General features: G+C 42.2%; 1 protein-coding gene across 4 annotated transcripts in view; it reads right to left on the bottom strand.

Moving 5' to 3' along the window:
- The window catches only part of Tbc1d1 (TBC1 domain family member 1), a 218,940-nt gene that overhangs the window by 28,825 nt on the left and 177,466 nt on the right, over positions 1 to 12,649 (bottom strand). For all 4 annotated transcript variants that reach the window (XM_027938840.2, XM_071614212.1, XM_027938823.2 and 1 more), the window contains 2 exons: positions 7,528 to 7,689; positions 2,586 to 2,744 (listed from right to left, as the gene is read on the bottom strand). In XM_027938840.2, the coding sequence (XP_027794641.1) occupies positions 2,586 to 2,744; positions 7,528 to 7,689 (321 nt within the window). The remainder of the gene's footprint in view (positions 1 to 2,585; positions 2,745 to 7,527; positions 7,690 to 12,649) is intronic.

The raw sequence follows: 12,649 nt of genomic DNA, 5'->3' as shown, positions 1-12,649 counted from the left end.
ATTATTCTTACTCTTTGGAGATGTAAATCTTAACAAAATTCTATTTAAACTAAAAGCCAATTTCAGAAAGTAAAGCAAGAAGCAGGGGAAGAAAAAAAAATCATTAAAAACCAAAATACATCAAACCAACAAGTCCCTGTTCTGGCCAGCATAGGGATGCCACTTTAGAAATGCAGGACTGATTTGACTTCACTCTGTACCACACGCCTATTTGGCCCCCAGGTGGCCATGGTGTATGTGAAACAGGGAGTGCACACTCAGCATCTGACTGGGTACAACATGGTCTCGGTGAGAGGTAAGAGGAGTCCCTGCTGGGTCTGGGTCAACATTCAGGCTTCTCAGAGTCAAGTGGGGGAGAGGAGCTGACCCTGGGAGGGTCCCCGGATAACTTCACAAAGTGAGTTGGAAAATACATTGTGCTTCTTTTAGGACTTTGGGAGGGTGTCTGGGGGGTATTGAGAATGGAGACCAGGTCAGGTTTGGGTAAGAGGTGAGGAGAGGGGTCAGCACTGGGGGGCAGGGGATGATGCAGCTGGCCTCTGGGGCACAGAAGGGAGAGACTAAAGATGGGAAAGGACAGGAGGATATAGTGTAGCCAGGCTCTGCCAGCCTCAGCAGAGAGGCCACCTGGTCGGGTGTGGGAGGCCTGGCCAGAATGTGGCTCTGGGGCTGATCTGCACTGTCTCCTCCCTCACAGAAAAGTGATGACATCCAAGCGACACAAGGCGGAGGGAGATTCTGCCTGTGGAAGAGGAACAAAGAGGAAAATGCTCCCTCCTCCCGTCCACGAAGGAGTACAGCGGGACGGGAGGAACTCTCTGTACTCCCTTTCAACTTCCCACCCTGAATTTATTTTTCACTTCATTTCACATGATAGGAACATGATGTCATTTTCTCTGTTAGTCATCATATTAGCAGCAAGGCTACTGCCAACTCACAAAACTGCTATCCCTGGGGTCAGTGGGCCAAACGGGCTCCAGCCACCAAGGCCTGTCACAACCTCCCAGCATCACAATCCACAGAGCTTCTGGACTCAGGGGCCTTCAGGAGGTGGGGCATTACTGTACTGCAGAGTTAACATGGATTTAGGTCCTGGCACCTCTGCTGAGCTGACTCTAACGTCTCTGTGCTTCAGGTTCCTCGTTCCTCATTAGGATATATACAGGTCTAGTCTCGGGGCTATTGTGAGAGTTGCGTGAAATTGCAACGCTAGAGCAATGCCTCTCAGTCAACATCCCAAAGAGTCACTAAGCATCTACAATGTGACAGGCACTATCCTAAGAGTGGAAGGTATGCTGGTGAAATAGCCAAGTCCAGACTACAGAGGGCTATATCCTACGGGGTGGCAGTGGGGGGACCTGTCAGGTGGGACAGTCAAGAGCATGGGTTCTGACACCATACTGCTTCGCAGAAAGTGGGCTGTGTCGTTTTGAACAAGTCGCTTAACCTCTGTTTCAAATTTCTCAACAATATCTGTGACAGTGTTATGAGGACTAACTCAAGTAGATTACTCTTATACAACATTCAGCCCAAAGTACTGTTAAGTATTAGCTTCAAATAATAACACACTATGAATACCAAATGTGATAAGCTTCAAGGGGGAAAGAGCATGGGATGGGGGTGGAAGGGCTTGGCAGAAGCACCTAGTCCAGGCTGCATGTGGAGAAGAGGCCACAGCCAGGGACAGTTTCTGAAAGATAACATTTAAGGTTAGAAAACTGACAGTCTTGCTACTGCCTGATCCCACGTATTTTCTCTGCCTCTTGCCACCTCCTTCAGGGTTGCTGGGCTATATGCATCCTTGCATTGACAGGGCCGCTGGGGAGGCTGCACAGGGGGCAATCAGGACAGGTATCTTGGAAAGCAGGGCCACGTGCTCCACTGACAGCATGACAAGCTCCTACTCTGGAGCCTGCTCCCCACCAGAGAAGACCGGGTCCTTATAAAGGGCAGCAGGCAAGAGGACACCGGGCCACTGCAACCCCTGCAGGGCTCCAGACAGTCAGAGGGTCCTCTGTACACCACCATGAAGTCCCAGTTCAGCCATGTCTCCACTATAGCAACTAAACATATATCTGATACATTGTTTCTATCTTCATGTTTTAAAAACTGGTCAAGAGATAAGGTATCAACCCATTTTCAAAATAAAATCATCCCAAATGCAGACATCATGCACACACACACACTCTAGGCTTCCTACAATTTTTCCAAATGAATGAGCAGTAAAGAGTGGCTCCTGTAATTAAACCAAGTCTGTATGTTTCTCAGGATGTTCCTTCAGCTGACTATAAAAACGTCCTATCGATACCTGAATTACGGAGTAAACTACAGTTATGACCTAATGAACGGCCTTAATGAATACCCCCACCAAGCAGAAGAAGCGAGCTGCCAGTAAAAACAGAGATTTTTATATACTTGATGAGGACATTTGTGATTACTCTAGGGCTTTTTAAATTAAAAGTCTCAGCCGTAAATTTTGATTGCTCAACCTAAAGGCAGATCACTAAATAACTTGAACAGTCTCTTCAGATTTTTCAAGGGAGGAAGCCATCCATTTCCATCTGCAGTCGATAGTTCAGACTCACCGAGGTCAATAAGAATGGCGTGCTGCTGGGAGGTTAGCTGCTTTAGGAGCTCTTTGTAGGGCACATCCTTTGGCTGCTGTTTACTGGGAAACGGATGTTTAAGGTGGAACTGCTCTGCTAGAAATTTCCAGATTTCACCCCGGTGATGACGAGGCACACCTTTGGGGGAAGGCAGAAAGTATAAAGGCACAATTTATGAACAGAACACAAGTTAACAATAAAAATAAGCTGTGTTTCATTTCACTGAACCAACTTCTTGCTGCATTATGAATTCTCAGCCCAGCAAGGGGAGGAAAACAACCCCAAATTTGTTCCCTGCTTCCTTCCAACCAACCCCCCATTCTCCCCTCACTTCCCCAGCCCTGTCCCTGGTTCTTTTAACCTTTCTGGGGTTTTTTTGGTTTTTTTTTTTTGGGGGGGGGGTGCTGGGAATTGAACCCAGGGTGCTTAACCACTAAGCCATAACTCCTTTCTATTTTTTATCTTGAGATAGGGTCTAAGTTGCTGAGGCTGGCTTTGAACTTGTGATCCTCCTGCCTCAGCTCTCAAGCTGTTGGATGGGCCAACTCACTTTGCTCCTTTCACCTTTCTAAGACGTTCTATGTTGGGACTGTTAAGACACTTCGAGGGATTAAACCAGTGAATATGACACAAGCCCCAACCTGATGCCAATTAATAATGTTCTAGGAAAATAAGAGCAAGCATGACAAAATACAGAATGAACTGTGATCACATAAAAGGGACAGAACCCAAGTAAGGCAGAGCTCAGATGAAGGACAGCTGGCTCACTGCTACCAGAGCATTGCAGGTTTCACGGAATCCATCACTTAATAAGCCAAACCTTAAGGATGAAGGAAAAGGATGAAAAACAAACGAGAGAGGGATTCTTAAGGGCTTTGAGTTGCTGCAGGCACCTTTTGGAAATGCTTCAGGTATAATAAGTACTTTGTTTCTTCTTTTACATCTATGAATTATTAAAAAAAAAAAGTTGGCTTTTGGGAGAAACATAGGTCCCAATTAACTGACTACATCCCATGCCTTCTCAAATGTTTATCCCAGCATTAATCTGATGATTCTGTGCAGTAAATTGAATGGTGTCTCCCCAAAAAAGTGTATGTCCACTTCCTAATCCCTGGAGCCTAATTTTTTCTTATGTGGGAAAAGGGTCTTTGCAGATTTAATTAAATAAGGATCCTGGATTGAGGAGATCACTCTGGATCATCCAGGTGGGCCCTAAATCCAGAGACAAGTATTGGTATAACAGACACACAGAGGAGAAGATGGAGGAGGAGGGAGCCAGCGTGACTGCGGAAGAGGCAGAGGATGTGGACACACTCAGGAAGCTGGCAGCCAGCAGTAGCGGGAAGGGGCCAAGTGCAGTCCCACTGACACCTTGATTTTGGACCTCCAGAACTGTGAAGAAAAATTTCTGTTGTTTTAGGCAACAAAGTTGTAATAATTTGTTACATAGAACTAGGAAATCCTGATATCTGCTATTTTATGTAGTGCCATTTCTTCTCTGCTTCCCTACCCATTCAGTCTTGGATAAAACACATACCACTCTAACTTCAGACTCAGACTAGAAGCAAACATGAGCAGGAAAACAGCCAGCATGGTAAGTGATTTATAGTGGGGCTTTCTTTGGAGAACATTCTCAGGCAAAATGGAAAATATTCCCAAGTTATGAGATGTCCTCTTATAATAATTTCCTCTTATTACTAAATCATTCCCATTATCTTATCAGAAATTTGTTTTTTTGGAGGAAGAGAATACTGGCTGTGTCACTAGAGAGTACCAGATATGCTGAGATTCAAGAGTTAGTTTAGATTCTCTGATTTATCATTGCAAAGGGTCATGCAAATTGGACCCAACATTTTTGCTAAGAATGGCCTGGAGTGCCCTGTGAGCTCAGTTGTGCTTTTCTCCTAACTCAATAGAGAGACCTGGTAGTGGAGCTCTCCAGGGCCTATAGGCAAGGTTTTGGGTGGGCAGGAGGCCATTCCTCCACCTTTCATGTAAATAACTTTTTATTTTTGAATAGTATCATATGCTCACTGGGATAGGGGGAAGGATGAAAATGCAGAAGATACAAAGAAGAAAGTGAAAAATCACTCACAACTAGAGTGAACATATAATTTACCATCCCAAACAGGAACTTCTGAAAGTGAAGGAGGAAGGCTACTGATTCCAAGACAAGAGCTGGAAACCAGGACTGTGCTGGTGAGCCGGGGGGGGGGGGGGGGGGGGCATGTCACCCTGCCTATAACCCAGATATCTGCAAACACAAGGACGCTTCTCCATGTATTTGCTATGGAAATATTAACTGCACAAGACCACACTGTACTATATATTTTTTTCTCACTGAACAACCTGTCCCAAACATTTTATGTCAGTAAACAGACATCTACTCTATCATTTTCAAGGAGTATGACATAGAATGGTCATGACTGGATTCTTCTGGGTCTAGCTATTAAACAGTGTCACAATATCATAATAAGCATGCTTGCATACAGTTTTTTGACTGACTGATTTCTAGAATAAGTTTTTCTAAATGGTACAGCTGGGTCAAAGCTAAGCAGAGTTTGCATCTGGTTGATATTTCTCATTACTCAGGTGGCCACTTTGCAATTCCATTCCTAGGAAAATATGTTCCAGCTTTTTAAGGTTTATATTTAGAAATACTTAGAGAAATCATTCTGGCCCAAACTAAATTCTGAAATTCCACAGAATTATTTTCTATTCTCCCTTGCTAGCTCCTCAATCCTGCCAATTCCATCTAATCTCAACTTGGGAAAATTTTATGAATTTCTTTATTTCTGTCACATAGCTACATTTGGTTCTACTGAGTTCAAATGGACCTAGTCCTGAGTGGCCAGCTGTTGGAAATAAGGGTTGCACACAGGGATTTATACCTATGTTTCTATGTACTCTATGTATGTATTTTTATTTTATTTATCTTATAAAATAACTTACTGGTTTTTTTAATAAAATAAAATAAAAATTTTATTTATTTTTATTTTTAAATTAAATTCCACAAACGGACAGTGGTCATTTGTTTGGAACCGTTCAGTTTTAATATGTTGAAGCTGACTAACTGATGAAGTCCTTGAAACCACAAGAAGGATGGCTCTTGAATCACAGCAATGTGATGAAGTCAGGGTCATCACATTGAGGTGTGAGCTTCAGCTCATCTTGGAATGTACACTGTCCAGCATCCCTGCCAGACTTCACCAATCAGGGCCCAGGTTCCTAGAGTGTTTCTCTTGGTCTCCTTTTAAAACACACAATGAGAAACCAATGTCCAGGTGCTGAGAAACTCCAACATCTGAACAGCTGCCACAGAACACACAAGGCCTTCTGCAGAAGCAACACCAACAAGAACAGAAGTGTTCTTTCCTTCTCTTTTGAAACAGCCGTCAGGGGCCACCTGGTGTAACCAGGTGGAGGTGTATACATCCAACAACCATGACGGTTACAAATATCAGAACTATAAGATAGCCCTAAGGTCCTCTGCTTGGTCTAAGCCTCTCGTGCTACCAGGGAGGAGGCAGGATCCCAGAAAGGTAAGGACACCTGCCAAAGGTCAAAATGGAAGCTTCCACCAATTCAGACCCTAAGTCCTCACCTGTGCATACATTCCTGGCTTCTGAGAACAGTATAGCCAAGGCAGTGTGGGTGTCAGAACCCTAGGAGCCCACAAAGTGACCGTTCTGTGGACCTTTAGCCATCATTATCAGCTATTCTAAACCTAAGGGTCCTTATCCATGGTAAGGGGAAAGTGGCAACCAGCAATAACTACACAGGATCACTAACACAGATGCTGTCAAAATTCAGTGGAAGGTTTTAAAATGCCTAAAAGACAATGGTTCAAAAACTGCTTTGTTCCACTCTCTTAGCAATGAACTTCCTCTTCATGAAGATAAAGTCAGAAAAAACCACAGGCATACATACATAGAGTACATAGAAACATAGGTATAAATCCCTGTGTGCAACCCTTATTCCCAACATCTGGCCACTCAGGACTAGGTCCATTTGAACTCAGTAGAACCAGATGTAGGACAGTACTCAGAAGGCTTCCACTCTGGCCAGCATATGCCTTTGTAAAAGAAATAATTTCACTTGAACGCAAACATTTACTGAAATTAAGCTCTAAAATGATACTTCTCAAACTATCTTTGAAAGATCAGTTTTTTAGTTTAAAAATTTTCTAATCCATTGCAGACTGATGTTTCTATTTCACAGTAAAAATGAATTAGCAGAAGACAAAACAAGAGAAACAAAATGACAAAATGTATGTCTACATTTGTTTTTTTATGAGGGTCACTGTGTTAAATTGCTGGAAACATTTCCAAATGCTTAACATCAAGTTCTGTACTTACCTCTTCATGGACCAGTAAGAGGTCAGACTGACAGATCACACTGAGACACTAGACGGTACAGCTACTCTCCGAGGCCTTATGGGATAGCAGAAACATGCTACGCATTCCATGTGTGTTTCAATGGGTCTCAGAGAGTTTAAGACTTTGCCTAAGGTCACACTGCATAGTGAAAGGACTGGGATCCAACTCTAGAGCCACCTAAAGTGCATGTCTGTGTACTATACACTGTGGTCTCCCTAGAGTACTTGGGGAGTACCACACAATTAGTTCTTAGTGTACCATTTAATTCAGAGTATATCATTAGATCATTATGCAATTTATAGGCAAGTAAACCCCTGGATTTTTCTCTATTGTCTTCATGCTTTCTGGGAATAATTAATTTAAGAAGTTATGAAAGTTAATGAAACTCACATCAATTAAGATATCAAGAAATAGAGTAGGTAACAATGTGATAAAAAGAAAACAGATGGCCATTAACATTGGACTTGAACATGTCTTTATTCCACACTTCTCCCAGTCATTAGCAAGGGTGAGGCTGGCTAGCCGATTCCACATAAGCTTACCTTGTCCAACTGCCGAGTGCATTTTTTCCATATCAAACTTAATTTTTGATCTTCCTGGAGTGCTAAGCATCTTTTCCCATACTGTAGTTACTTCTTTAAGACAAGGAGTGATTTCTTCATAATCAAGCTTCAGGCGCTTGTTCAGCAAGTCATTCTCAGAGGCTGGAAGCAACCAGGTGAGAGCAGGTTAGTGGACACCACAGCTGTAGACAACATACCCACATGGCCGCTGCTCTCAGCTACCAAGAGATGGACCAGAAACAGCTGCTGAATAGGTTAAGGATAAGTCACCCATCTTCCTTGTCCTGGAAACACTAGAACGCAGGAAGTACCTTTGATTTCTCTTATCCTTTTACCCCCGGTGTGTCCTGTTGGTCCTACTGTAAGATAAATTCCACCTCTGTTCAATTCTTTCCATTTTCACAGCTACTATGAAATTATAAACATGTCAAAAGCAAGAGCTATGTGTTCAAATTCCCAGTGTGTGGCATGGTTAGAATGCAACCTCTTTTTTTCATCTACACAGGGAGGAAATCTCTAAGGGTAGTTCCTCCTTATTCAGAGCCAAGCCTCTATTACCTAGCATCTATGGTTGTCTTGTTTCTGTTTCCTGAAGCTAACCAGAATTCCACTCCTGTAATTCAATACTTCCTCATATACATGAAGAGAACTGTTGTGCTCCACCAAATCCATCCAGTCTAAAACTCTAGTAAGAAGAATTAGACCTAAATTACCAAATTGGAAGGGGAGAATCAATAAAGGAAAACTTCTGACAATTAAATTGATTCTCCAGTCTGATCTCTCATTTCAGGGGATAGAAACTGAATGTCATAAGATTAAATGATTTGCCCAGGGTTGTTCACCAGCTCCAGGAGCTGAGTGCTTTCAGGCCAGTTCTGCCTGTCCTCTTAACTTGAAGGACTTTTCATCTACCATCTTTACTTTGTCCTTTTATTTTGAAAAATATTTTTTCTAGGCCCTGTTAAATTTACATCTCTGAAATTCACACTTTAAAAAAAATGTCAACCTTAAGTTGTTTTAGGTATGAGAAAACACAATAAATTCACTAGAGATGAACTAACTTGCAGCAAAATCAGGTTCAGGACTCACTGTGCTGAACAGAGACTGGTTCGCACTGGGGTCTCAGTGTCGGCCCAGGTTCTTTGGCAGTAAATTCTGCATCACATCTGGTTACCCCAACATAGTCCAGCACACTAAGCAACAAACTTGCTCTGAAGTCCACAGAACCTCACACAGCCAGAGAGAGCTGGCCTGAGGACTAAACTGCAAAGGCTAATTCTGGGTATCTTGCTGTTGTCCCAAGTACCATCCTTTGTTGCAGAATCCTAACATATCTGGGGAGTCATGACTAAATGAAATCAAATGCAATCCTGCATGAGTTGTCTAAACATCTGTTACCATATAACACGGATACAGAAACTAACTTGGACTTTTGTGACTAAATGTCAGGTCTGGTGAAGGCCCACCATGCTGTCCCATCCTCCATTCTGCTCTTAATCAACTGCTTTCACAGACAACACCCTCTAGCCAACTGCTACCATCTCTTGAAAACTTTGAAGCAGAAAGCTAAGTGGCTCAGTAATTACATAACCTCCACACTTATAGAGATTTTAGGAGAACTACACTAAGGATTTAATTCATTTTTCACAACAAATATGCATCATTTAGGGAAAAAGCTTTTGTAAATCAAAATATCTTTACCTGCAACTGGAAATTTAATATTATCACATCATATGGAGATGCAATAATGATGAACATTTAATCTTAATTAAGCATAAAATGCAGCTATATGAATTAATCTGACAAGCAATAACATGCTAATCCCAAATCATGGTTACACTAAAGTACATTCTGCTGTCCTGCATCAGGATGTTCACGTCTGTATTTAAAAATAGGTGGTGGTGGTGGTGGTGGTGGCCAGGTGAAATGGTTCATGCCTATAATCCCAGGTACTCTGATGGCTGAGTGCAGAAGATCACAAGTTCAAGGCCAGCCTGGGCAACTTAGCAAGGCCCTGTCACAAAATAAAAAGGGAAAGGGATGTAGTTCAGTAGTTTCCCACTTGCCTAGCATGTGGGAAACCATGGGCTCCATCCACAGCCTTGCACAAACAAAAACCTTGCAGAGAGATTCAATGGAAGCCTGCTAGCTTGAGAAAGGTGATGCATTTTGGTCCTAACACCACCACAAATTAGCTGTGTAACTTTGAGGAAATGACAAGATTAGCTGCCAAGACCCTACAAGGGTGTGAGATAGATTTCAGTGATGTGGTTTGATCCCTTCCAGGATGCAATGCCTCCAGAAGCAACAGACATTTGATCTCTACAGTCAAAAATCAGGAAACAGGCTTAACCAGAGGAGCAACTTTCTCATGCATACCCTTTTGTTAGGGTCTGTAAACAAGTCAAGATGGCGCCTGGCATTTTGACAGAGGGAGTGGTCTGTGAAGGAACGCCAGCGAGCCGTTAAGTGTGGAGATTCCTTATTGGTTGACTGCTGTATCTAGTTTATGTTAAGTAAGGTAAGCTGTGTGTAATGTATACATACCCCTCCTGTCCTACAATAAACGGCTCCCACTCCTGCTGTATCAATCTACACAAGTTGTTCGTCACCCCCCCCCCACCCCACCCCCCGGTTATTTGCGGCACCCTTTTAATTTCTTTTCCAAAGAGTATCCAAGTCAGCTCGAACCCTTAATCAATTTCAAGAGATGCAATTTAACCTTCTTTTAAGAAGCAAATGAAGAAAATAATATCATCACAGAATGATGGTCTCTCCAGTACATAGTACACTCTCCAACTGTGTAAATCTTGTTAAAATTGTTAAATCTTGCTCCTGGGTGTAATGGAATAATAGTTCTAGCTGCACTCCCAAATGACCCCACAAAAAACTCATTAATATTTTCCAGCAATCAGTCTGTTATTGCTGATTATTTTTCTCAGAAATACAGGGACTGTAGAGAATAATATAGCAAGTTGATCTATATTCAGCAAGTTGATCATGATTTGACCACAAAGATAAACATATGTCAAACAATAATAGAGCTACAAAGGAAAATCAAATTCAAGTAATAAAAATAAAAGGCCATAAGAACTAAACACTGCCAAAAAGCCCGATGGAACAAGGAAGCAGTAGAAAGATGCTGGCAAGGGCCAGTGACTTATGCAACACCTGGCAAGATGTTCCAGGTAACCCAGCAAATGCCCACCTGCTCTTCCTAGTCTGCCCAGTCATCACTGGCACAGCAGCACACACTCTGCTCTTGTGAGGTGCTGATCTCACCTCACCACTTACAGTCACAATTTCTCCTAATGTTCTAAAGAAGTCATCCAGCATCTTTCCCCTTCTGTAGCTCTGCCCTGATTTTACATGGCTGTCATTTGCAAGAAGGCTGGCCAACAGACGGTTAAGCATCCTGACCCACACGGGGAATGTAACTGCCTTTTTTTAGGGGGTGGGGGTACAGGGGATTGAACTCAGGGGCACTCAACCACTGAGCCACATACTCAGCCCTATTTTGTATTTTATTTAGAGATAGGGTTTCATTGAGTTGCTTAGCGCCTTGCTTTTGCTGAGGCTGGCTTTGAACTTGAGATCTTCTTGTCTCAGGCTCCCAAAAGCCCAATATAAACATAATAAAAAAATGCTGTGCTCCAAAGCTTTCACTTAGCTGATGGCATACTTAGTAGCGCCATGTCCATCTCTTTAGATGTGGTGTCCTCCAAAAGCTCAGGTGTGAGATAATGAAAGAAGGCTTGGAGGAGAAATGATTGGGTTATAGCCTTCACCTAATCAGTGTATTTTCTCTGCTGGGATTAACAGTGGTAAGTGGAGGCAGGTGGGGTGTGGCTGAAGGAGGTGGAGCTTTGGGGCATGGCTGTAGGGTATATATTTGTATCTGGCAAGTGGAGACCTCTCTCTCTCTCTGCTTCCTGATCATCAGTGAGCTGCTTCCCTCTGCTATACTCTTCTGCCATGATAGATTAGCTGTATATGGACTGAGACCTCTGAAACCATGAGCCCTTAAACTTTTCCTCCTCTGCAGTTGTTCTGGTCAGGTCTTTCAGTCACAGCAGCTAAAAAGCTGACTAAGACACTTATCAAATGTTTTTTTAGACACCTGCTTATAGAATTACCTTCAAGAACATATAGAAAATGGTAGAAAAATAAAGTTGGAAAAAAACTCGGCACTCACCTACACTGCCCTCCCTGTGCCAATGCCTTCCACAGCTTTTTGATGGGATGACTCATCTCTCTCAACTTCAATACTGCACACTAGAGAGCTGGTTTCACTTGAAAGCAGCTATTTGAATCATTGAATTATTTCATATCAAAGGGTCTTATTATTTTATATTTCACTTATTCTTTTTGGTCAAAATGATATGCCTATCTTAACTCTTTATTATATTTCACGAATCTGTACAGTTCTCAACCATAGAAACTGTGCTGCAAGTGCACACTGTTGTAACTCAAAAATATCTTCTGGATATGCTCACTTGCTATGCACCATGCATGACACCAAGTGCAAAGAGGAGCAGAGGTTTCTATACAACTGGAACTCATATGAGATATAATGCATTCATGAGGAGTCTTATAATAGATTTGGTGTCAAAATGACTTTTAGCTCTATACAAACACCAAGGTCAAGATTAGGGGCTGGGGTTATAGTTCAGCGGCAGAGAGTTTGCCTCGCATATGTGAGGCACTGGGTTTGATCTTCAGCACCACATAAAAATAAATAAAATAAATAAAGATGTTGTGTCTGTCCATCTTTTAAAAAAAGATCTTAAAAAAAAAAGATAAGAAAACAAAAATCTGCAATCCAGGGTAATGCTCAATGGAATGTACTCTCCTTCTAAAACTCCTTCAGGCAATGGTAACATGACAGAACCCCTGCTACTGTTTCCCTTTGAAATTTATGTTCAGACTTCCTAAAATCTTCATTAATTTACATCCAGGCAGCTCTCTTTCCACAAGCCATGTACACTTAGCTTCTTAAGCTATTCAGAAAAATGGTATTTATTGGTTTAAGCATCAGTATGGAAACAGAAAATGAACAAAATCTTAACTTTCATATCTTTGTCCTATTTTGATACTGTTG

The sequence above is a fragment of the Marmota flaviventris genome, chromosome 7 (assembly GCF_047511675.1).
Source record: "Marmota flaviventris isolate mMarFla1 chromosome 7, mMarFla1.hap1, whole genome shotgun sequence".
NCBI classification, from domain to species: domain Eukaryota; kingdom Metazoa; phylum Chordata; class Mammalia; order Rodentia; family Sciuridae; genus Marmota; species Marmota flaviventris.
The sequence above is the reverse complement of the archived record's forward strand: the minus strand, read 5'-3'. Positions and strand labels throughout refer to the sequence as shown.